The 26,439-nt window shown below is 47.1% G+C and overlaps 1 protein-coding gene across 11 annotated transcripts in view; it reads left to right on the top strand.

Moving 5' to 3' along the window:
- The window catches only part of NAV2 (neuron navigator 2), a 396,930-nt gene that overhangs the window by 331,703 nt on the left and 38,788 nt on the right, over nt 1–26,439 (top strand). For 10 of the 11 annotated variants that reach the window (XM_041729744.1, XM_041729743.1, XM_041729751.1 and 7 more), the window contains 9 exons: nt 57–101; nt 2,872–3,032; nt 4,851–5,039; nt 11,938–11,990; nt 17,517–17,540; nt 17,655–17,729; nt 22,554–22,637; nt 23,197–23,308; nt 24,831–24,976. In XM_041729744.1, coding sequence (XP_041585678.1) covers nt 57–101; nt 2,872–3,032; nt 4,851–5,039; nt 11,938–11,990; nt 17,517–17,540; nt 17,655–17,729; nt 22,554–22,637; nt 23,197–23,308; nt 24,831–24,976 — 889 coding nt within the window. The remainder of the gene's footprint in view (nt 1–56; nt 102–2,871; nt 3,033–4,850; nt 5,040–11,937; nt 11,991–17,516; nt 17,541–17,654; nt 17,730–22,553; nt 22,638–23,196; nt 23,309–24,830; nt 24,977–26,439) is intronic. The other variant, XM_041729747.1, reaches the window with a different exon arrangement.

The raw sequence follows: 26,439 nt of genomic DNA, 5'->3' as shown, positions 1-26,439 counted from the left end.
GCCTGCTTTCCCTGTGCTTCTCTCAAGTTCTCATTTTTGTTTTGACTTTCCTACAGTGACCCGCACCTTGATAGGAACACTTTGCCTAAAAAAGGACTCAGGTATCTGCGTTTCCTCCTTCCATCCGTGCCATCTGGTGTGGCTTTGGGGCTTGGCTGCGTGACTCTCATGGCTGGTGGGGGTTCGGGCTGGGCTGGGCTGGGGTCCCCGCTTTGGCCACCGCAGCAGGACCCTCTGAACGATAGCTCCCCCCGCCCCCGGCACCCTCTCATTCTCATTGCTCCATCTGTTGGCTTTTTTGCTTGAGCAGAGGCTGTGCTTTCTCAGGCTTACTGTGGTGAAAACCATCTCATGAAGAACACCCCTGGGCAAGCCCAGAGAGCGGTTACTGCTACTCCTGGGGCCAGCGGCTTTAATCGATGAGCTCTTCACTTCACTATGACCATCCTGTTCACGGCTGTCTTCTAAAGAAAGGACATGACCTACAGCATGTTGGTTAGCCAGGACAAGGGCAAAGGGGAGAAATATTTCCCCCAAATTGGGAAATATTTAACTTTTTGGGCCACTGAAAATTGCTAAAGGCAGATGCTTTGCACGTCCTAAATACTCTCATCGAAAACCACGTCGGTTTTTGGTGGCTGACAAGACATGGGTGTGATTGGCTTTGGGGTAAAGGAAGAAAAGACCACCAGGAAGGAAGGTCCTTCCATTCATCCTCGTTAAGTCATGGTTCATTGTTTTGTTTTTTGGTTGTTTTTTTTTTTTTTTTTTTTGGTGCGAGTCCTGGTTAAACAAGATGCTGTAAGTCACCATTGCTCATGCCATCTCCTTCACTTTGCCCACCAGAGGCACTCCGGTTCTAACGCCTGCCCCATGGTCCTACTGTATGATGGCTGCAGCTGTCATTTCTCCTGCTCTTGAGACACCTCGTTCTTTGTAGCATTTGCTTCACCCTGCACCGAGCATTAAGTGCTTTTGCAAAAAAAAAAAAAAAAACAAAAAACCAAAACAAAACAAAAACTTGGAATGAAATGTATCATTGCTGTCATGTGTGTCTGTAGTTAATAATTTGCAGCTCTTAAGGCTGAGAGTGTTTTGAACCGTAATGCGAGGTAGGTATCAATGCTGCCTTTCAGTAGGAACTCGAGTAAAGCCAATTCTGAGAATCTAAGAATAAAAGTATTGAAAATCCCCCAACAAGACGTCCTATGGGAGGAAGTTCAGTACTGTGGCCGTAGAAGGGGGGAGTTGGCAAGGCCTTTTGTGCTAACAGTTTTCTTCATGCCTGTGACGGCTTCTTGTCAGCACCCATGCTAATCCTTAGATCATGGCCATTCTCACGATGAGTTTGACACTGCCGCCCCGCTTCCTGAGAGGAAGTTAACTAACCCCTCTAAATAGTAACATTTTGCAATTTCATATATATGCATATATACACACACACACACACATATATATATTTTTAATTTTTGCAGTAGATCTGTTCTATCAAAATGATGTAGCCCTGGCTTTTCTTTCTTTTTTAAGATTTTATTTATTTATTTATTCAAAACGACACACAGAGAGAGCGGCAGAGACCTAGAGGGAGAAGCAGGCTCCTCATAGGGAGCCCGATGTGGGACTCGATCCCTGGACTGGGACCACACCCTGAGTCAAAGGCAGACGTTCAACCGCTGAGCCACCCAGGCGTCCCACAGCTCTGGTGTTTTAAAATTGTTTTTTGAAATTTCAGAATAGAGATATGTGCTAGGCTATCTTCATGCAACTGATGTGGCCTAGAAAGTTGTCTGTCAAAAAAAAAAAGAAAGAAAGAAAGTTGTCTGTCCATCACCTGTAGCAAAAACAGTAAGAGAGAAACATTTTTTTGCCCCCCTCCCTCTGCCTCTCCCTTCTAGCTCCCCGACACATTCAGGTCCTATGCCACGACGCCAACAGCTCTTTCTTGAGTCAAAAGAATCCCTCTGTCTCCATAATCAGTAGTCGCCCCACGGTGATCTGTGTAGAAGTCCAAGGGCACTCTGGCCACTGTGCACTTGGGAAATTTGAGATGCTGCCTGCGGGCGCGATGAGAAGAGCGTGGATTTTGGAATCAGACACAAAACGGGCTGAAATCTCAGCACGTGATTTGAGGCAGGCCCTCCCCTTCTTTATGGAAAATGGGAATAACAGCCTCTGCGTTGCTGGGGGGGTGGGAGGTGTTGGCGAGAGGTCTGGGAAGGGACCCAGCACATTGGAGACATTCAGTACATCATCACCAGACACGTTACACACTCAGTGAGGAGGTGGGCCCCGTGACTTCTGGGGTGCCCAGGGATGCAGGGCTCTTTTTTGTGGAGACTTACTGATGCTAACATTACAGCAAACACTGTAGGCATCGGTGTCCTCACGCCTTTGGTCACATCTGGTTTCTGATATGCTGGGATACCCACGGCCACTTAGTTGCGCTCGAGGATGCAGATGCCCTGAGCTATCTAATGAAAACTTCCTCAAAGCTCTGACAGCAGCTCCTTTGTTGCTTCAGTCCTGTCAAGATGGGGGCTTTGAAATGACACTGTCATGAATCAACATGTTCCAGAAATGCCCAGGGACGGCTCCTTTGAGCATTTACCGATCTTGCTCCCTTTATGTATTCCTTCCAAACTGAAAGCAATTGCAGTTTTCCCCAAAGGCGGCCCAAGTAGCAAAACAAGGGTTTGGAGAAACTTCCTAAGTTTCAGGATGTGTAGTGATGTGATTATTATTTTTTTTAACATCATCTTTGGATCTGTATTATATATATATATATTTTTGTCTATTGATCATCAGCTCCACGGAGTTCATTTTCATACACGCTGTGCATAGTTAATCCCAGCGTCATTTCTGCCCGTGCAGGTATGCGCCCACCTCCCAGCTTCGTACACAAGAAGACGCAAAAGAATGGTTACGGTCCCACTCCGCGGGAGGCTTGCAGGACACCGCCGCCAATTCCCCCTTTTCCTCTGGCTCCAGCGTGACGTCTCCCTCCGGAACAAGATTCAACTTTTCCCAGCTTGGTGAGTAGCCACCGATCGTTAGCTATAGCTGTGTGCATCAGCTCCACGGGCAGAGGTTAACCTGAAGGAGGCCTTTGGCCATCCACATGTGGTCCCGTCACTCTCAGGATCTGATCAGCCCTCAGCAATGTAATATGATTATAGGAGATTGACAGCAAAGGAAAGAGAGAAAATAGAAAAGATTTTGGTACTCTAATCAGTAATTTATTTACGTGGCTGATACAGGTAGGGTTATTGCGAAGAGCCAACCACTCCATTTTTTTTTTCCTTTAAGATCTTTTTTATTTATTCATGAGAGAGACAGAGAGAGAGGCAGAGACACAGGCAGAGGGAGAAGCAGGCTCCCTGCGGGGAATCTGATGCGGGACTCGATCCCAGGACCCCAGGATCACGCCCTGGGCTGAAGGCAGACGTTCAACCGCTGAGCCACCCAGGCGTCCCTAAACCACTCCATTTTTGAGAGGAATGTATTCTGTTTCTAGGACCTGAAGACGTAGGTTCACGTCTGACAGAGTAGTAGCATATCCCGTGTCTGGTCACCCGCATTGCTCCATTAAGCTGGAAAACAGAGATCAGGTTGTGAGTGAACAAGTATTCTTGGAAATGCCTCCTACTGACATGATGCTTTGACTGGCACAGTGGGGAAAGGAAAAGAGTTTGTAACACAGCTGCTGCTGACATGTTAATGGATTCTCTTTTAGAGACACAAACACACCCACACAGACTCATAAACAGGGTGAGAGAGAACAACCCAAAGCTTTATATGAAACCGCGTTAAAGACCGACAACAGTCAGGTACTGAGTACTCTATGTAGTTGGAAAAAGGAAAGCTCGTTCCTGGCTAGCATCACCGGGAAGGATGGGCACTGCGCCTCCAAAGACTGATGCAGGGGAACAAAACCTTGCTCACTCTCGTCTTTCTCTTTAGAGGGGCAGCCTTTTCTGAATATTGTAAATAATAAGCAGGAGGTCTTTTTTTAATTTTTTTTTTTTAAGATTTACTTATTTATTTACTCATGAGAGACACAGAGAGAGAGAGGCAGAGACACAAGCAGAGGGAGAAGCAGGCTCCCTGCAGGAAGCCCGATGGGGGACTTGATCCCAAGACCTTGGGATCATGATCTGAGCCAAAGGCAGACTCTCAACCACTGAGCCACCCGGGTGCCCCTGAACAGGAGATCTGTAAGGACAGGTGTGACTTGTAATCAAGGCTTAACTTTGCCTTTTTAATTAACTCAGTGGATACTGTCAGGAATACTGTATGTTACTGAAATGGACAAGGTTGTCATTAAAAAGCCTATTTGGGCCACGGTGGACGTGCCCCTTGGCGCTGGACCTCTTTAGGCACTGTCACCAAGCATGAACCATTGGAGGCCGTGCGACCTGTGTTCACATTGTTCTTTCCCAGCCGTAGCTCTTTGAGGCAGGAGTTTCTTGTCATGCACAAATGCTTCCCATCTGATCAAAAGCCCCGTTGGACTATTTTAGGCTTTGCCTTTAGAGGGAGTTGTCCCAGATGAGCCCAGGGAGTAATTAGCTCATGCCTGGAAGGTGACACCAGCTTGTCAGAACGTGCCAAGTTGGAAAGCTGAGGCCGAGAGCCTTGCTTTGGAAGTGACCCACCTTTCCTCCCTTATTTTTAGCTCTCAGCGTGTTATTCAGATGCTGATGTGACAACCTTCTAGCAAACAGACAAGGGAGGGAAGTTGGCGGGAACTGATATGGGCGATACTAAGCAGTCCCCTTGTCGTCCTCATCCGGGATTTGAACAGAGGCATGAATTTTTCCAACCTTTCAATTCCCTTCCTTTCTTTCCAGCGAGTCCCACCACCGTCACCCAGATGAGCTTGTCCAACCCAACCATGCTGAGGACTCACAGCCTCTCCAATGCCGACGGGCAGTATGACCCCTACACCGATAGCCGATTCCGGAATAGCTCCATGTCCCTGGATGAGAAGAGCAGAACCATGAGCCGCTCAGGCTCATTCCGGGATGGATTTGAAGAAGGTAAGCAGGGAGGTTTACCATCTGAGGTCACCCATTGTGTCAGTGGCCCTGCCTACCGAGCTCACGACCCGGGAGCCCACCTGTCTGTGTTTCTAGCTCTCTCGCTCTGGGGGCTGGGGCTGGGGAACTCTGGATAGCAGGGTCTGGCTCTTCATTCACCTCTCAGGACTAAAGGTAAGAAGCTTGCTGGAGAAACATGAGTGAACTTGGCGCTGACCGAGCCTCACTCTCAGCTTCTCCGTCTTGGACTTGGGCCACAACTTCTTGGCATGGGCCTCCATCTGGAGGTTCGGCTGCTGGCTCACCATCCTGGCAGAGAGAGTTAGTTCATTTCCCTGTGCTAACGTACCCATGTGGCTCTGAGGACCTGTGGGCAGCCAGCCTCTCCATTGCACTCCAGAATTTTCTATTTCTCAAGCACCAATTTTTTTTTTTAATTTATTGGGTTATACGCTTTCCCTTCATGTATGCCCTTTTTCCTTCTTTGCTCGCTAACTGTGAATATTTTGGATTGGATTTTTGTGCTTTGTTTATTTTAATCAGAATTTTGAGAGAAAGTAGCTGTGGACATCTCTCCCAGCCATCTTCCTCACTTAGTTCATCTCTCTTTCCCCTCGTTCCTTTACTCAAGGTGTGAGTTAGGGAAGCAAGCAGTCATAATGCTATGGGGGGAAAGCCCCACACCCCCGAAAAGCTTCCCAAAGATTGGTGTCAGTACTCATTGAGTGGTGGTTAAAAAATGTGGAGCAAGGCTACCAGGGTTTGAATTCCAGCTCACCCACTTCTTTGGTATGTGATCTTGGACGACTTCACCTCTCTGTGCTTCTGTGTTCTTACTGACAAAATGAGAATGATACTAGTACCCAGCTCATGGAATTAGGAGAATTCAACAATAGGTATGAATGTTAACCTGAAAATGTTATAACATGTCCTAGCCTGTAGACTCTGCGTCAACAGTGATGTCCTGGCACCTGGGGCTCCCCAGATAGGGGATGGGTACTCTCAGAGCAATTGGAGTCCAGGCTAAGGCCATAGCCCTTAGCCCACAACCAGTGCCTTTTTTTTTTTTTTTTTTTGCCAGTAACAGAAGAGAAGGTGGGAGAGAAGGGAGCCCTGAGTGCTTCCCTCTGCTCTCAGCCCCTGGGAGAAAAATATAAGCCCAGCATCCTCCTGAGAAGAGAGAACAAGCTTGTCTTGTTTAAGAAATCCCTAAGCAAGTTGAGAGGGACAGAAACACAGAATAAAGCCTTCTGCTTTTGCCCAGCATACTTGTTCACAAAAATTGTGAAAATTTTAGTGACAGGGCGCTTGCCCCCTGGTTCATCTTCCTAGCCACTTCACCCCTTCACCCTGATTTATGTGTCACTTGCATCCAGAGACATCCAGTGAGCGACAGACAGCAAGCAAGTCTGCAAATCCATATATGGGAACCTGCTGGGACAGAGGATTTCGGAGGGGTGGGGCCTGAGGTCCTTTGACAGGGTCTTACTGGGTTGATTTTATTTTTTTTTTAAGATTTTATTTATTTATTCATGAGAGACAGAGACAGACAGACAGACAGACACACAGGCAGAGAGAAGCAGGATCCATGCAGGGAGCGTGATGAGGGACTCAATCCTGGGTCTCCAGAACCACACCCTGGGCCAAAGGCAGATGCTCAACCGCTGAGCCACCCAGGCGTCCCTTACTGGGTTTAAGAGCTAGGAATGAGTGCTGTAACCACCCAGGGCAGTCATGGTGGTGGGCACAGGGACCCCAAGGTGAAGGCGTAGGCAGGTCTGCCTTGAACTTTCGTCTAGTCAGTGTGCTAGCCAAGCATGGCCACAGAGCATTCCCCAGCCCTCCTGGTGACAACTCACATATGGAGTGTGTACCTGAGTGAACCGTGTTCAGTACTGAAACTTGTCCAAACAAGCACACTTCGCCTCATAAAGATCCGGGACCATTACAGTATCATCATCAGAGAGCTTTTATTTATTCCATCTGGAATCAAGCTGTCAGGCAGCACAACTGTGGAATATCTGGGATGTCAAAGTGACATTGATAAAAAATGCTTGCCCACAAGCAGTGTCTAGACTTTTGTAAACCCTAATGATTCATGGTGACGTGGAACTGAAGGGCAGAGGTGGAAATCAAATTGAGGGGTAGGAGGTAGGAACCGCTGTCAACATGCTAGGAACACGTAACATTTTTATCTTTTGGGAAATTGTGCATCAAATTGATTTTATTTCTTCCAGGGGTATTACGTTACAAAAACAAAATCGAGCTCGTGCAATTAGGTGTTTTTAATTCCATTGGGTAAAGGCTCCTCCCACCTTTTGAATTTATAAACCCCAGGGTTGTAGAGACAGTTGGGGGAAAATTTGACATCTACTGTTTGGACCAAACAGAACCTCCTTGTAAGAGTCGGTTGGGTATATCATATGCCAGAAAGCAGGATAGAAATTTAAGAAGAATTAGCACAAGTACTTGTGTGAGGTTTTTGTGGGATTTAATTAGCACTTTCCATTTTGAAGGAAGTGGGAGTCATAAATATGTAGATTAGATACAGGCATGGCCCACATGCACCCTTTCAAAGTTATTTCAGGTAAATTAATTTCCATCAGATGCATTATGCAATCTTAAAGTCAACTTTAATAGTATACATTTAGGGAGATGCTTGAGGCATTTTTAAAATGGAGGTCTTTGCCCAGGGACTTTACCAATCATCCCTAATTGCTAGTGTAATCTAAAGCAGTTCATATGATTGATTGATTGATTGATTGATAGATAAATAAATAATAAATAAATAAATAAATAAAGCAAGCAAGCAAGCAGTTCATATGGAATCCATAGGAACAGAGGAGCTTATTAATAAATAAATCTCTTAATAAATAAATAAATAAATAAATAATCTCTTTTTTTTGCAACTCACTTGGGATTCCAGCCCCAGAGTTCTACTTGTGATTGAAATCCTGACTCTACTACTAGCAAAGAGACTTTGGGAAAGGGACTTGACTCTGTTCAGCCTATTTCCTGTTCACTAAAAGACAGAAAATAATCGTGCCTGCTTTAGAGGATTTGAAGTGAAGATTAGGTGAGATAAATCCCGGAAAGCATCTAATGCAAAACGACTTGGAAAGAGGTTTACAGTAAGGACTCAGTCAATGGTACCCATTGTTATAATTGTCCTGTTTTGTTTTATCCTTCTCCCCAAGGGCCATTACATCTCTGCTTTGTTTCTGGCAAAATCGAAGCCAGAAGAAGTGCTTTGGGGACTTTGTGTCACCAGGACTAGGTCCTAAACTCTTGATTTTCAGCCGTCTGTTCTCCTGTTCAGTCTTACCTTTCCTTTGGCTCTGCCTTGGTCACAGCTGGGCTTTCTTACCTGTGTGAGGTGGACTCTGATCCTTCATCAGCGTGTTTTCAGATTTTAGTTCGGTTTCCTTTGCTGGTTCAGGGGTGGCCTGTTAGCATCAGAACTGTGTCTCCTTCTCCCCGGTCGTACCTGATAGTACCAGCAGTGGAGCAAGAACAAGGATACAGTGGCTAGATACGCAGACTCTGCTCCTAACTAGCTGTGTGTGCTGGGCCACATCACTTGTGTATTAGTGGTAGAAACTCCTGCCCTGTCTGGGAATATTACCTACAAATTCTCTGATATTGAGGGTCGCTTCAAGCAATAGTTATAAATGAGAAAGTGCTTTGATTGGTATGAAGCTGAAGATACATGTGAGATGCCAAGTGTGGCATCAGGGGCATTTGATTGCTTTACTGGCTATGCTATGCCCAGTTGTTTTGTTCTGTCTTCAGAGTGGACGTGTAATCACCTGTGCTCTAGGCAGGGGTGAAATCATGATTTTCTCACACATGTGTTTCTTGCTCATTTGGTCCCAGCTTATATCTGTGTAGGTTGGATGAGGGGCTGGGGAAACCATTCTAAAACACACCAAAAGCCTTTACCAAAAAAATACAAAACAACAACAACCACCTTTCAGAAACCCATAAATCAGGTCTCTTAAGGGCAAAACGGCCTGCAGACTTTTTTTTTTTTTTTTTTTTAAGAATTTTATTCATTTATTCATGAGAGACACAGAGAGAGAGAGAGAGGCAGAGACACAGGCAGCGAGAGAAGCAGGCTCCATGCAAGAAGCCCGATGTGGGACTTGATCCCGGGACTCCAGGATCACACCCTGGGCTGAAGGCAGGTGCCAAACCACTGAACCACCCAGGGATCCCCCCCCAGTCTGCAGACTTCTGGTCAGCAGATCCTGTTTCTGAATGCTGTGTGACCTTAAATAGACCGTTTGACCTCTCTGGATTTCTTTCTTTTTTTTTTTTTTTAATTTTATTTATTTATTCATGAGAGACACAGAGGCAGAGACACAGGCAGAGGGAGACGCCCTGGCCTGAAGGCGGTGCTAAACCGCTGAGCCACCTGGGCTACCCGACCTCTCTGGATTTCAAATTCCTCAGGGGCAGAGATGGCCTAGACAAGTCTCTGTGTTCCTCTTGGCTTCAGAATTTTAGAGGCACAGGTATGGGGCAAAAACACATGGTGTGCTTTTGCTGTTCTGTCTTTGTAAGTCTCACGTGCATTTTGCTGTCCAAGAGTATCCAAGCCACATAACCCAGGCTCTGATTTGGTTCAGCTCAGCTGGAGCAAGGCCAACTACCATGGTTTGGGCAAGCCACATTCAGTGTAGTGTTGACTCTGGAAATCAAGGAATCTTTCTTTGGACCACAGCCTTGCTCTTGCTATTTACCAAGTGAGAGGAGTTAATTACAGAGAAAAATAATTACCTCCACCGAAGCCTGCCAGATACACCGTTTGCCTGCAGCCCGGGGCTTGCATCAGGATTTTGCTGAAGGCAGTGTCCGTAAGTCTGTGTGTACGGGCTGGACAGGTAGAAGAGACAAACTTCCATCTTTGGGCAGCCTAGTTCTATGTGGCAGCCTGTGCCAGCTGAGCAGGTGGTGTGATGGAAAGGTGTAGCTTAAGGGTGGCTACGTGTTACCCCGTCTCTTCCCCCATGGGCCTCCAATATAATCCAAAGTAGCCCCTACTTGCCCGTCTCATGGGCTAACATAAATTAACCGCTTTAGAATATCAGGCCACGGGATCCCTGGGTGGCGCAGCGGTTTGGCGCCTGCCTTTGGCCCAGGGCGCGATCCTGGAGACCCGGGATCGAATCCCACATCAGGCTCCCGGTGCATGGAGCCTGCTTCTCCCTCCGCCTGTGTCTCTGCCTCTCTCTCTCTCTCTCTGACTATCATAAATAAATAAAAAATTTAAAAAAAATTAAAAAAAAAAAAAAAGAATATCAGGCCACTAGGTTGGGGCATGAGCGGCGGCTGCTAATGTGTCTACGCGTTAACACTGAAAGCCATTATTGGCCATTGACACCATAAACTGATTCCTTATGGTGCATGGGCCAGAGAAGTCATGGATGGCAGAAGAATGGAGGAAGAGATCTAGAACCTTTGGCATTGCTAAGGAAGGTGGATGTGAGTAATGGCGTAGGGATCGCCTCAGAAAAGCAGGCATCTTCTAAGTAAGAGAGAAGAGGGCCAGACAGGCAGGTCAAGAACGGGCTGAAATGAGAAGCATCCTAAACAAACAGCGCTGTACAGGCGGAGACTCCGAGGCGGCCAAGGGCTATGCAGGGCCTGCTCGGGAGAGAAGTGCAGGATTCCGAACATGATAGGAGCACAGAAGGGAGGAGCAGGTCAGGAGGTTCATAGGGAGACAGCACGGAGGCCCCTGGGACCGCGGGTGGGGCGGGGCGTGGGCTGAGCTGTTTGTCGGGTATCTTGTGGGCAGGTAGCTTCTGCCGAATGCTGATCCAAGTTGAGTTCACTTCTTGGGTGGCAAGTGCAAGCCGTTTAGCGCTCGGGGAATGTTACTCCCAAGCCTCCCAGGCTCAGACCACAGGGGATAGCTGGTCCACCGGGGATGGCTAAGTGTGGGGGGTAGAGCATTCCACTCGTGGTCAGGAAAGCTGTGCCCAATTAAACATCTCTGATGTCTCCACGGGCATATTCTTGTCTTTCAAAAAGTTGTTGAGAGATTGCTAAGGAAAAAGATCATTAAAGAATCTGGTTCCCAGAAAGAGAAGTCAGTTAGAATATACTTAGTCCTGGAAAAGACCGTGACTTAAAATTATATAAAGACAGTGGAATGTCTCCACTGGGCTGGGGGCAGGAAGGGGCGTGAAGAGGGTATGACGGTGGTTGTGGTTCTAAGTCAAAAGTGCCAGTCAGACACAGAAAAGAGGACACTGCTTGTTTGTGTAGAAACCAAAAGAAAAAAATCTCTACTTTGGTAGATAATGTTTTCTAACCAAGTGTTTTACTACGTGTTCGTCTAGAATGAGTTTAGTGCCCTGTGGCCCACAGCCAGCCTCGTGTGTTCGTAATAATCGGCTCATCTTTGTGCATACACAAGTGGCGGATGCTAGCAGGGTATACAACATCTATGCAACACAGTCTCAAGCCTAAAGGAATACACTAGAAACAAAGAAGGGAGTAAAATGTGCTGGAATGGAGCAGGTAACAGGTTGCCTGTGGGTAATAGAATTCTGAGCTGTGTAGGTTGTGGCAGTGAGTATGTTTTCTTAACACGTCTCTGTACTTGAAAACTTGTATTTAGTAATCATGTATTATTTTCACAGGGGGGGAAAAAGGATTTAGAGTTTGCAGGGGAGCAAAGTGAGAGTGTGGGGTAAAGGAAAAGAGATTCCCTTAGCAAATTATTCCGTATTTGACCCTGACCTATTGCCAGACCAGGAAAAGTTGGGTCAAGGTGAGATTAAATTGCCTGGTCGTGTCCTATAACGCTGACTTTCTCCTCCTCTCTCCCTTTTTGGCTCCATCGAAGCTAGCTCTGCAATTCACCTTCTTTGTTTTGTTTTAATAGTTCACGGATCCTCGCTCTCCTTGGTTTCCAGCACGTCATCAATTTATTCTACAGTGAGTATAAATCAGTGCTGTGTGGCTGTGAGCATGAGAACTGGGGCTCCTTTATCAAGAGGGTTGAGAATAAGATAAATAAAATCGCTTCTCCTAGAGAAAGTATCTCTGATGGAAGGAGCTCGATTAATTAGGGAACAAGATTTGAAATTCGCAAACAGCTATTGATTGTAACGTATCAACCAGTAAATCAGGAACTGACTCTTTGTGAAGTAGAAAGAAGAGCAGCCCCTACCTTGTGGAGCTATAATAAGGATCCAGTGTTAGGAAGATGACATTTCACTACAATATAAGCCCTTTGAGGACAAGGACTTTTTCTTTTCTTCTTTTTTTTTTTTTTAATTTTTATTTATTTATGATAGTCACAGAGAGAGAGAGAGAGGCAGGGACACAGGCAGAGGGAGAAGCAGGCTCCATGCACCGGGAGCCCGACATGGGATTCGATCCCGGGTCTCCAGGATCGCGCCCTGGGCCAAAGGCAGGTGCTAAACCTCTGCGCCACCCAGGGATCCCTTTTTTTTTTTTTTTTTTTTTTTTTTACAAGGACTTTTTCTGTTTTTATTCCTGGTGCTTAGAACAAAGCCTAGCACATGGTAGGTGCTCAAAAAATAGGCTCGAATGAGATAAGAAAATGCACGTAGGATTGAATATAGTGCACAGAGCAAGCTCACAAGTGTTGGCTCTCATCAATGAGTGGTCTACTGAACAAAAGCCACATGTAATCAGATATGGTTCTGGAATTGTTCAGGGGTGCTTGCTTTCTTATAGCTATGTGTGTAATATTGTTGATCTTAAAAACTTTGGGAATTCCTATAAGAAAAAGTAATTTTATTAATTGAGAATTGGAAATCCTTTAACCCTTTAAATCCGTGGAGGACAGATGTTTGGTAATTCACTTTTTGGCAACGCCAGGTTCCTGGGCTACATATATGGAGCAGGACAAACTGTGTATGGCCCTTATAGGTTAAAGGCCACCCTGGAATCGAGTGAAAGAGACCAGGGCCTGACTGTTCTTTCTTAGGCCTATGGTGAGCACATAGACCTCAGTGATTGTTGACGTGGTCTGATTTGAAGGACCTTGAAATGATCCCTTCTCCTACCCACCTTGCCCCTCCACCTCCAAAACACCTCATTCTTTGGCCAGTCATCTTGTATGAAATGTCATCATAGAACCCTCGGTTTTTTCATTTTAAAGGCTTTACATATAGTGACTTTAGAGAGGGCAAGTATTAAAGCCTTTGTCTACTATGAAAGCATAGAGAGGACATTTTGTCAACTAGTATATACATTAAGTCCTTTCCTCAAGAGGGAAAATCTGTGCCATGGGTGCCAAGATGGTACTTTGAAACCTAGATTTACTTCTCCAACAAGATTTCCTGGTCCTATGCATTTGTCAGGCTCTGGGCTAAGCCCCAAGGACAGGATGTAGGTAGAGAGAGGAGCCTGCAGCTGAAGGAGAAAACCAGAGGCACCAAGGACACCCAGGGTTGGGGGGACTCCGCTTTCACCAGGTTGGTGCAGAGTAGCTACTGCAGACATCACCGTGCCCGGTGGAAATGCCAGAGTTTCCTGTTAACACAGAGAGGGTAGATTAGATTCTTTTTGGAAGAGTGAAAAACGGGCTGGGCTGCATCGGCCAGCCTTGGAGGGAAAGAGCATGAGCTTCTCCCACCATGAGAGTTCAGGTGTAGGAACGTCCCTCGCGTTTCCTGGCTCCGCTGTCTTCGAGCAAGATCACGTAGTCAGGGGTCTCTCAGTAGCTCTCGTTCTGGGTGTGTGGACAGGAAATTTCAAATTATTCTTTCTGAGTTGATAGCAGTATGCACATTACCAAGGACCTAGGAATGATCCTTAATTCCATGTTTAACTAGATAGCAAGAGACCCACAACCTATCTTCGTTTTTTCTCACTATATGACTTTGTACAAATGACCTCATTATTCCAGGTACCTGTCAGTTTTGTCCTTGCAATCAGGGAGCCGGGTGGTCTTGGGGTGCCCACAACTTCTGACACTGACCATGTCGAAGGCTCTCCTTTACTGTCCTTTATCTGTGCCTTCTCTGAACATATAGGTTACTTTTTGCAGACTCATAAAAAAAATAGTCTAACATTTGAATGTTTTTTTAATTTTTTTTTTTTAAGTTTTGTTATTTAAGAGGGAGAGAAAGCACAAGCAAGGGGAGGGGCAGAGGGAGAAGTGGACTCTCCGCTGAGCTGGGAGCCAAGTGCAGGGCTCGATCCCAGGCCCCTGGGATCATGACCTGAGTCAAAAGCAGATGCTTAACCAACTGAGCCACTCAGGTGCTCCTAACATTTAAATGTTTTTGTGCTTGAGTAGTCTGCTAATTCCAGATTGTATCTGGCATCACATCAAGCATGAATGTGTGGTCCTTTATCTATTATTGGCCACTTGGAAATAGTAGAATTCTGAAACTCAGACACTTCTGTAAATGTTAAAGTGAACAAGTTCCTATTTGTTGTCTAAAAGGAGATTGTTGGGATTTCCTAAGTTGCTACCAACCCAGACCAAAGAGCCTGTTTAAAGGCTGAGTGTCTTAAAGGCTCTTGTTCAATGTTCATGGGTTTTATCCCCTGAAATCTCTGTAATTCATGGATATTCAAGAATTCTCATTCTGGCTAAAAATTGCCTGTAATTTTAGTTACAAAGGAAAGAAAAGGCAACATGATGGTAAGCAACTGCCGTGGAGAAGTCACTGCCAGCCCTTGGATAGAGAAACTCCAAGAGGCTGCATTTGTCATTGGGCTGGCTTTCTTGGATGGTAGGGGGGCAGCAGTTGAGTTCCCAGGGGAACTGCTAAATGGAGAGAGGCTCCCAGCCTCACTTAGAGTTCCCAGGTACACAGAAGAGCAGCAGCTGGGGAGTAAGATGCAAAGCACCAGATTTTTTTTCAGGCTGCGGCTGAAAACTGGAGCCCAAGCCTAAAGACAGGTGGGCTGAGTGACAGCGGCCCAGGGATGGGGAAGGAGAAGGAGGCTCGTGGACAGAAGTGCTGAGGAGTAGGGCTCCTCCTATATGGGTGGTTCAGCCTGCTGACAGACCTCCAGTAGCCTCCCAAATGTTAGATAGCTGTGACATTCTCACCATTAACTTTCTTCTTTGGATCAGACTCAGAAGTCAGGGGCCTTATTTCTGGAAGGCCTCCATGAGATTGGGGCTGTAGTAAAAGAGCAGGAGAATGTGCCCATTAAGATCATCGACTCTAGAGCCAGACTACCTTGGGTCCACTCCCAGCTCCACCTTTTAACAGCTGTGACCGTGGGCAAATTAGGCAACCTCCCTGGGCCTCAGTTTCCTCGTTTGGAGAATACACGTGAATAGTATTAGTACCTACTCAAGGGGGTGTTATGAGAGTTCAATGAAAAATGAATGGAAAGGGCTTAGAATAGTCTCTGGCACATGGTAAACATTCAGTATATGTCACTTATTACCAGAAGGTAAGCAACATGAGGTGAGGGGCTCGGTGGTCATGTTCACAGCTGTATCCCACGTTCTTAAAACTGTGCCTGGCACATAGTAGGAAATCTATAATTGTGTGATAGGTGGTGGTAGTGGGCCTGAGTGGATGAACAGATAGACAAAGAGGGTGAATAGTCTCAGAGAGGGAAGAGTAAGCCCTGAAGACATCTCCCAGTGTCCTCCTGAAAACATTTCTTCTTCTTTTTTTTTTTTTTTTTAAGATTTTATCTGTTTATTCATGGGGGACACAGAGAGGCAGAGACATAGGCAGAGGGAGAAGCAGGCTCCCTATGGGGAGCCTGAAGTGGACTCAGTCCCAGGACTCTGGGATCACACCCTGAGCCAAAAGCAGATGCTCAACCAGTGACCCACCTAGGCATCCCCTGAAAACATTCCTTAGATGAGGAGATTGTCCAGATTGTGACTTTAGGCAAGCTATAACCTCTCTGTGTCTCAAAAGGAATACAGACCTACTTTGTTGGCTTATTGCAAGGATTAAATGGTTTGGCGCCAATAGTCCTAAAAACCAGTTGCCATTGTTAGAAGCCAGCTGGAGGGAGGGCCCTCCTGGGCAGGATTAGGAGTCAGGGCAGTGGGGTCGGGAGCAGGGGGCCGAGAGACATCAGACAGGAACCAGCTGCCCCCCTACCATGGCTGATGGACGTAGGGTCTGCAGGGTCTAACCAATCATACTGCTCTGCATTCTGAGCTAACAGAGAAGTAGACACCAGAGTCAGAGTCAGATGCTGATTTTTTTAAAATTTTATTTATTTATTCATGAGAGACACACAGAGAGGCAGACACAGGCAGAGGGAGAAGCAGGGTCCTTAACAGGGAGCCCGATGTGGGACTTGATCCCCAACTGGGATCACACCCTGAGCCAAAGGCAGATGCCCAACCACTGAGCCACCCAGGCATCCTGCTTATTTTTTTATTTTATTTTTATTTTTTTTTTCTGCTGATTTTTTTTAAATGGCAGGTTTATCACTAGTAGAATTAGATGGGACATGCATCTAGGACTCAGGGACAAAACAGAGTCTTTACTGATTTCCACTTGCCTTCCTGGCTCCCCAGTCACTGCCCCACCCCCAGGAAAGAGCAAATGATGGGGTGGACAGAAGGTAGGAACACTTCCAAGCATTGCCCAGAATGTGGACTGTGTTTTATGGACCCCCCTGCCATGAGAACCTACGGAGAACAAAAGGGTCCCTCCACTATGATTTCCCCTTGTGGGAGAGGAGGGGTGGGGTGGCCCTGAGGTCTCTGGCTGGCACATAGCTGGGTCATCCACAGACACAGGGCCCAGTCTGGAAGACCCTCCCAGGCCTTACCCTTCCTTCCCAGAGTCACAGGTAACTGCAGGCCTTGAGGTGGGGCAGCAGGAAGGTGCTCAGAGCCTGGGGAGTTGGCAGGCTGGCTGACGGGGCTCCCCGCCTCCCCCACCTTGGAGGCCTTCCTGCCCTGCTGCTGCTCCTGGGGTGGCGCTTCTGAGAGAAGATAGGGAGGGATACAACGGGTGGTTAACCCATGGGCAGCCCTCCCTGCCCCCAGCTGGCATCCCCAGATTTACTACAGAACACCCAGTAGTCAAATTACAAAATTCACACAAATGACTCATAATTGTTTAGTATAAGTTGTGCCCAGTGCCTTGTTGTACCTATGAGATGTACTTAAACCTGTATTTTTATTTGCTACATTTGGGCATCCCGACCCTGGCTCATCCCTCCTCATCACACCTTCTGAGCACACCTGACCTTAGCATCTCCACAAGGGAGCAGGGGAGGGGGGGGGGGGCTCCTCACAGCCAAAATAATTGGAGTATCGTTCTCATTCCTCCTAATTTCTCATAATAATATGCTGTTCGTATTTGGCCTTTCTCATTGGTCAAATTCACTGAACCAGTTTATCCAGAAAAATACACCCGGAAAGAAACTAATGAGTCTTCAGATCTGCTGTAAGCATTCAAATCTCTGGTGTCCCCCACAGGCTGCATCTGCACCGTTCCCTGTTCCTCAACTGGTCTAATTTCCCTTATGATTTCTTTACAGCCAGAAGAAAAATGCCAGTCAGAGGTAAGGAACAGTTTGCTGGGTGGATTTCCTCCTTCCCTGTCATCACTCACTTTACCCCGCTCAACCTGAGGATGGGCTCTTAGAGCAAGTAACTCTGTCCCTTGCCATCTTTAGATTCGCAAACTGCGGCGGGAGCTGGATGCCTCCCAGGAAAAGGTTTCAGCTTTGACCACGCAGCTGACCGCAAATGTGAGTACAGATATGGGGGGGGGGGGTGTGGCCATGGGGGGGGGGGGTCGTGGGGGGCAGCCTCTGCTGCCTTTGACAGCCGTTATGTCACGACTGCCTGCCCCCCTCCACGAGCATGGCTTTAGCATCGTGAGCATGAGCGTCAGCCCTGGCACTTCTCGGCCCTGTGCTTTGGGGACAATTCCCTAACCTCCGAGCCTGCATTCGCTCATCTGTGCGACGGTGGATGGTAACGCTTAGCTCTCTGGGTTGTCATGTGGTCAGTACTGGAACATGTTAAGTGCTCAGCACTGTTCATTTCCCTTTTCTTCCTCTTTCTGAAACTTTTCATCTTAGGGGTTGGGAGCGGGGCGGGGAGCGAGGAGAAAGAAATCTAAGGCTCCGAATAAATAGCTGACTGTTCTATAATTATAATATACACAATTACGTGTTAAGGAAGTGCTGCCAACCAGTATTCAATTCAACAACTGTTTGAGTGCCAGCTCTGCCCCGGGCACCGTGGGTTCAACAGCAAAGCAAGCCCAGTCCCTGTCATCTTAGTGTTCTTTCTCTGGCACAGCGGAGAGACAAAACAGTTTTGCTATGACATGGTGACCGTTAAGAGAGGGATAAAGGGAGAAGGTTGTGGGAACATGTAAGCAGGAGCACCACAGTCAGTCTTGTGGTGTGGGGGAGAGGTCAGGAAAGGCCTTCTGGGGGAGGAGGTGACATCTGAGGGAGGATGCATGAGAAGGGCAGCATTCTAACCGCTGTGCAAAAATGTGTTTTTGTGCAAAAGGCCAGGGTGCAGATCTTGGTGCTTTTAGGAACTGTAAGTAGCTGCATGTAATTAGAATCTCCGGCTTGGATGTGGGGAAGAGGCCAGGTTAGAGGGGAAGAGAGGCATCGAAGAAGAGCGAGGGGCAGATCACATCACGCTCACATCACGGAGGCTCTCGGCTCTTAGGGGGAGAGTTTGGGCTTCCTACTGAAGGTAGTGGAGCCCCATCAGTGCCTTTGAAGCAGAGGAGAGGCGGTTCGGTTTGCTCTTCCCGAAGCTTCCTGACCTGACCGTGGTGTGGTTAGATGATTAGGGGGTCAGCATCGAGGTGGAGACTCTGGTCTGCAAAGGAGGCCTGCGGCAGAGCTGTGAGCCGGTGAGGGCTGAGGCTCCGAAGGCAGAGCCTGAGATTTGCAGAAGGTGCAGAGATGCCCCTGAAGCAAGGCCTCCTGCCGGGAGTGCACGGGCCAGGCTGAGACCACAGACACTTGCGTGCAAGCCTGTCCGAAAGCAGCCCGCACTACCCCATAACGTGCTGTTCAAATGAAAGGCAACTTCAAAAGGTTGTCTTCCCGGGCCAGGAAGCTGAGTCAGTGCTCGACTTAATCATTTACCTGGGGGTTTTGCCCAGGTAATTCCTGACTTAAGCCCGAGTCCACCCAAGGAAACCATTTCTCTAAAGTCCGCACACGGAGTGCCTCGTGCAGCTCTTGACCTTAATTACAAGCTCAGTAACTCGTCGTAACTTCTCTCACTGCGATTCATTCTCCTGAGTTCTCTCACATTTCTGGGAGTCTTTGAATTTTTTCCACACCCTCACACATCAGGCCTCTGTGTGTTTCATTATCCTTTTTAATTCTCTTTGCTTCTTCTGCCGACAGTGATGCTATCAAAGAACATCAAAACTTGATGTGAGATCTGAATTTTGAAGCTTAGTTCTTATTTAAAAAAAAAAAAAAAGCAAATCCAGAGGAATTCTTCAGTGAGTAGCCTTCATCTGGGTACCATTCGAATCCAAGACCAACCCCAGACCCAATGGGCCAATCTGGATATAATCCAAATGTGAGGTTGACAGCAGCCCCTGTCCCAGGTGATTTAGAGCTACCCCCCGCCCCCTTAAGAATTACTGCTGTCAACTGGTGTCCCTTACTGCTCAGTGCTCAAAAAAATAGTCATTAGTTTACTTTTCAAAAAACTTGGGTTAGCTCCTCCAGTGAACTCGTGCTGCCCCAAAGACCTTACAGGGGGCCATGTGGAACTCTACCCCCCATTCCAGAAGAGTCAGAGTGAGATTCCCTTACATTATTATTATTCCAAAAGTGTGTTTTGCTCCTCACAAAAGCCACTGAATCCAGTATTGTTTTAAAGTAAATATTTAGTCTCACCACACACCGCAGGCAGTGCTAACGTGTTTTATTGTCTGCCATCTTTCTCACAGGCCAAGCTGTGTTTGTTTTTCTAGGACAAACTACTCAAAGCCACCTTCTCTGGGTGTTTTTATACCATTCGTGTTTGTTTTCCTGGGAATGTGAGAATGGCACTCGGTAAGGAGTCTGTTGTGTGGCTCCGAACCGAGGCTCCCGACTGCCTCTCGGCCCGTGTTTTCACAGTTGCTCGTGACCCAGAGTCTGTCCTTTCTCTCGACAGCAAAATGTGAACTTCTGTTTTTTTGGTGTTTTTTTTTTTTTTTTCAGAGAAAACATGGCTTCTTGAGTTTGCAAACACACCTCCCCAGTAGCAGTCTTCTTGGGGTCAGGTTTTTGTTTTTAAGAGAATAGAAAGCATGAGTCCCCACAAAGAGAATTCCGGGTGGCAATCAAACAATTGAAGAAAATGGAAATTTGGCCATCTAGATTTGACCTTGGCGTTCCTTTGAAATGCAAGGTTAGCAGTAATTCTCAGCATCCTCTTGCCCTGACCCTGTATCCTTCATGGACTGTGTAAACTGTCTTGAATTGTTTAGCTTTTGTTCTGTCATAGTCTCCCGGGCAAGCTAAACTAAAGCATATCTCTTGATTTTATTATTTTTTAAAGATTTTATTTATTTATTCATGAGAGACACAGAGAGGCAGAGACCCAGGCAGAGGGAAAAGCAGGCTCCCTCTGGGGAGGCCGATGTGGGACGACTCGATCCCAGGACTCTGGGAATATGACCGGAGCCAAAGGTAAATGCTCCACCACTGAGCCACCCAGGTGCCCCCATCTCTTAATTTTAAAATGCAATAGCATTTTCTCAATTTTTAATAGGGAGAGGGCACTCAATTAGAAAGAAACTGGCCAGCCCACTTCACATTTCTGTTACAAGCAGTCCTGCTCTGCTGACTCCCACCGCTGTCGGAAAAAAAGGCCCAATGGGTGAATGCTAGACCTGTCGTATCCTCAACTGTTCCTATTTGATGAAGTCTAGTGACAGGGGCCTTGGACTCACTTCTCTGAGCTCTCCTCTTTAAATTGAAATGTCTGTGGACCCTCCTCACGACCCAGGATGATGTCCCACCCATCCCCTGGTCATTGCCTCACTTTTGATTCTTCACGGAGTACATCGTCAGTCCTCTTTTCCTCTAGAATGTTCATACCATATGATCAGATCTCACTTCTCCATTCTCCCAAGACATTTCCTTTGCCAGCTCTTCCCCTATACTCACCCTGTTCCTAGAACCCTCTCTTGGTCTCTCCTCATCTGTGCTCTCATACTATCTTTCATCACTTTCCCAATTCCAAACCTCTTCCTTTCCTTCCCCCCCTCCCCAAAGTGTCCGTTCACTCCTGTGTTTATAGACCTGTATTCACCAATACTGTCTCACTTACTGCTCACAATAACCCTGGGAGGAAAATGGATATTGCACCCATTTTATAGATGGAGAAACTGCAGTCAGGAGGATTAGCTCACTTGTCCCTTCTTTGTTCTTGGTTTTAACCATATTATCAGCATCCTCAGTCAACCAACCAATATAGCACCTGCTGCCCTCTGGAGAAAGAGGGAGGCTTCGTGTTAGGACACAGGTTGCATCTTGTCCTCCAAGAGGGTTGCAGAGAAAGGGGCAGACAGGAAAGCATCACATTGCTCAATTCTAAGATACACGGGTTTTTTTTTTTCCCCTACATTTTAAACATTTCTGAAAGTGGGATGCATATTTTGATTGTAATTGGCAGCATTTCTCAAGATGTCTTCGTGCTGTATAAAATAATGGTGCGTCTGATGTCGTGTTCTAACAGAGGTATATAAAAGTAGAGAGCGGCCTTGGGGGAAAGTCCTAACTCCCTGGAGGAACAGGGGAAGGTTTCTCCAAGGAGGTAGCAGATGGGCCTTTCAGTGGCTTTTTATTAACCAGGATTATAACAAGCAAAATATGCCAACCACTTTGTTCATCCGTTCTACAAACACGCTCAATATGAGCCTCTGCTGTGAGCTTGGCACTTGGTGAACAAAGCGCAGTGGAGCAGAGGAGACAGACGTGAAGCAGCAGTTGTGAGAGCACATGTGTGACACCAGAGTGCACGTAGACCAGCAGTCCACATCCTTTTGAGAGTGATCATGAGGGAACCAACCTGTCTGGGGGTGTCATGAAGACGTGAGCCGAGATCTCTATATTTTTTTTAGATTTTATTTATTTATAAGAGACACACAGAGAGGCAGAGACACAGGCAGAGGGAGAAGCAGGCTCCCTCTGGGAAGCCTGATATGGGACTCGGTCCCAAGACCCCGGGATCACGCCCTGAGCAAAGGCAGATGATCAACCACTGAGCCACCCAGGTGCCCCAAGCCGAGATCTCTTGAGAAGGATGTGTAAAATCAGACAAGGACATGGGGGTGGGGAAGAGCATTCCAGGCAGAGGGGAAAGCATGTGTAAAGTGGGAAGAAGCACAGGGTCTTTAAGGACATGATAAGCTGGAATGACTGGATCCCAACGAGAGGTGGGGAGTGGGGCTCCCGAGCTGAAGAATTAGATGGTGGCTCGCTCACTTGGCCCCCAGGAGGGTTTTAGCCTTTAAGACCCAGCGCCCATCAGGCCCTCTTCCCTTGCAAGGTCATGTCACTAAGACTGTGTCTTTCCTCCCCCAGGCTCACCTGGTGGCAGCCTTTGAGCAGAGTCTTGGAAACATGACAATCAGGCTCCAGAGTTTGACCATGACAGCTGAGCAAAAGGTAAAGCGAGAAAGGATGCTTTTCTCCTCCCTGCTTGGAATGAATAACAAACCTCAAGATAATACTCTCTTTTGTTCTAGAGAATGGTATAGATTTTGGTGTATATGAGCTATGGGAATCAAATCATAAAGAGTTGTACTCTGCAGATATGACCCAGATTGCAGCAGCATCAGTGACAAACCTCACAATCTTATTTCTCCTACTTTTTTTTTACATTTAAGACTTTATTTATTTGAGAGAGAGAATGAGCACAGAGCAGAGGGAGAAGCAGGCTCCCCACTGAGCAGGGAGCCTGATGCAGGGCTTGATCCCAAGACCCTGGGATCATGACCTGAGCCTAAGACAGATGCTTAACCAACTGAGCCACCCAGACGCCCCCCCCCCCATTTCTACTGCTTTGATGTGCTTCCATGCCCATTGAAAATTGATCCACCCTAATGTATGGGACAGGGTTTGTGGAACTCCTTTGTGCCCTAAGCTCCTGGGCTGAAACCGAATTGTCCTTCATTTGAATTCTGTACAGAATGATTGTAGGATAACCAGTATTTCTGTTCCTCAGGATTCAGAACTGAATGAGTTAAGAAAAACCATCGAGCTGCTGAAGAAACAGAATGCAGCTGCCCAAGCTGCCATTAATGGGGTCATTAACACGCCGGAGCTCAATTGCAAAGGTAAAGGAAGAAGCAGTCTCCAGAACAATGACCTTCCTGCCCTTGGAGCCATCCCCCGACAACATGCAGTGCAGCCTCCCTGCCCAGGGGTGCATGTGCGGGGCAGTCGTACAGGGCCTGGGAGGCAAACACTTTTAATCCCTAACTCCAAGCCTCTGGGAAGCCCGCTCTCCTGGCTCAGCCTCTTCCCTGATGTATCTCAAAAATGGACGAAAATCTGTTTCTATTGGCAAAGTATCAAAAGTGTTTTACTTCACTTTACCTGTGCCCTTATTACGCTCTGATATGTGGACATGGGCTGAGCTGGAGTGAGCATCCCGTGTTTGTCCAGGGAGGTACTTCTGAGTAAATTGCTTTGTGCTCATGTGTCCTAACCTGGGGCGGGAACGGGACCGTGAGGACGAGTTCCCTCCCGCCGTAGTGATATTAACGGTAATGGTAGAAGGCCCAGTGACAGCTAGCGTTTGCGGAACACTCATTGTGTTGTTGTAAGCACGCTGCTCAATGTTGTCGGTTATTCATGATCTCATTTTCCTCCCACGACAACCTCCTGAGTGCGGTGCTGGTCCTCTCCACAGTGCACTGATGAGAACCCTGAGTTGCAGGGAGGAGATTCCCGTCCAGAGGATGCAGAGTAGTAAGATGCAGAAGTGGGATTAGCACGTGGGTCTTTCTGGAACCCATGCTCTTTTTTTTTTTTTTAAGATTTTATTTATTTATTCATGAGAGACACAGAGAGAGAGGCATAGACACAGGCAGAGGGAGAAACAGGCTCCCTGTAGGGAGCCTGACGTGGGACTCAATCCCAGGACCCTGGAATCACACCCTGAGCTGAAGGTGGCACCAAACCACTGAGCCACCCGAGCTGCCCTAAACCCCGTGCTCTTAAAGAGTAGGCTGCGCCTTTGTGTGGAAAACCGGCCGCAACCTTTATTTGGCATCACCGTTACTTCGGATACCAGGCCCTCTGAAAAGTGATGACCGAGTTGAAATGGGAGGGATGAGCAAGAGCTGGCCAGCCTGAGTAAGCAAAGAGAGCGTTCCAGGAAGAGGGACTAATGCACATTAACACGTTAAGGCTCTGATGGGCTCGGCATTTCCAAGGGACCGAGAAAGGCTTGTGAGGCAGGAGAGTAGAGAGGACTGGGGCAAGGGCAGCCAGACAACACAGGTGACTGTGCCACAGTCCCCCCAAAACATAATCGGGTGCCTGTCTTAGGCGTAAGAGAGCTGGTGTCAGGGTGCAGGAGGGGGTCAGGGAGGGGAGTTCTCTTTCTCAAAGCTTCTCCTGACTTCTGTTTGGTGAAGTGGGTAAAATGGGCCCTCATTTAATTAAGTAAAAAGAGCATACCGTGCACCTGCTCCAGGATCATAAAACCAGCAGCTGAGAGCAGAAGGTGCTGTCCAATAAGAAAGACCTAGGAGTCCTCAGGTGTGTTGGATTCAGGTGTAAGAGTCATTCCCGGGGACAGAGGAACGGGCTCAAGGCCACAGCTGCTGATGTCCTGGCCTGGGTCCCCAGGAAACGGTACCTCCCAGTCTGCAGACCTCCGCATCCGCAGACAGCACTCCTCTGACAGCGTCTCCAGCATCAACAGTGCCACCAGCCACTCCAGTGTGGGCAGCAACATCGAGAGTGATTCCAAGAAAAAGAAGAGAAAGAATTGGGTGAGTGTACATCCAAAGACTTTGGTGGGTGCTAACAGACCAGAGTCCCCCTCTCCTCAGCCCAGAAGGAGCCCCCAGGCCAGCTCTTAACTCCAGAGCATAGAGCTTTGCGAGTGGATCCAAAGAAACTTGTGGATCTTTTTCTACCAAATTCAGTGTTGTGCTCAGCCAAACACCAGGACCTAGGAAATTACCACCACCTGATAGCTTTTCTGTTTCATGAGACTTTATGTGACATACTCCTCTTTCATGTCATATATGTGTCATTTCATCCTCCTCACATGTCTCAGCCACAAAGTGCCAGGTAATAGAGCCAAGTTACTCTTGAGTGGTTTCTTCTTAGTTATTTGGGGGGTGGGAAGTGGGTATTACTAGTTATCCCATCGTTATCCATGACCCTTATCTGTTTATTTACACAGTTGCCTATGATAGCATGAAACCAATTTTCTTTGAACACTTTTTGACCGTGTCCTATAAGTAAAAGTTTCATCATGTAGATATTAGGTGTTAGTGAAAGGTGTTAAACTGGGGCGTTGTGCTTCAAAAAGGCAAGTTTAATAGACCCAGTCTCCAATGCATTGTTTCTCCACGTTTCCATAATCCCAGTGAGCCTCTTGAATTTCTGTACAGTGGTGTCTTGAGCAGTTTTTTTCCTATTTTCCTGGGGATATTCCACCCACCCACCCACCCAAGTCTTTTTCAAGTAGGTTCTGTGCCCAATGTGGGACTTGTACTCACAACCCCGAGATCAAGAGTCAGTCTCATGCTGTGCCGACTGAGCCAGCCAGGACCCCCTCCCCGGCACCACCGCCACCCACCCCCGCCCTTGAACTTATTTTTAGTTCACTTGGGGTTGTGGATTGATATTTGCTGCTCCCTGTGTTCAGTGCAGGGATATCCCAGGTTGATCTGAAGTGGGCTAGTGCTCAAAGGGCCCCATCCATCAGTGCTGACGACATCGTGTTTTCATAGTAGCTTCAATGTCCTCATCCATTCCATACCCTTCTCCCTCATTTTGTGTTATCTTGGATGGGTGGCGAGGTCTAGCAATAGAGCAGTTGAGGTTGGAGTAATTTCGGTTCCTGATGACTTGCACTGGAAGACCGTAAGGCCAGTTCAGTGTGGCCCTCTCATTATTCTGACCAAGTTTTTCCTTTGGTGCTAATGACTTGCAGTCAACTCATTGGCTATGCCTTAAAGAGCATTAATATATGTTGCTGATTCTAATATACTGTTGGCAAAATATGGTCTGACTTGATTATCAAAGTGATGAGAGAGAATTATTTTCTATGAAAAACAGTGTTTACCCATTTTCTCCAATTCAAGAAATAAAACTAACTTACTTGCATGAAGACAGATCTTGGTTATCGGTAGAATTGGGAAAGATGGATAATTGGCATTCTCAGACGATCCCAAAGCTTACTTTTATCTAATCTTTGTAATCTCCTCTTCCACCTGGCCCC

The sequence above is a fragment of the Vulpes lagopus genome, chromosome 15 (genome assembly GCF_018345385.1).
Source record: "Vulpes lagopus strain Blue_001 chromosome 15, ASM1834538v1, whole genome shotgun sequence".
Lineage (NCBI taxonomy): Eukaryota > Metazoa > Chordata > Mammalia > Carnivora > Canidae > Vulpes > Vulpes lagopus.
Note: the sequence above shows the minus strand (reverse complement) of the source record. Positions and strands in the feature narration are given on the sequence as shown.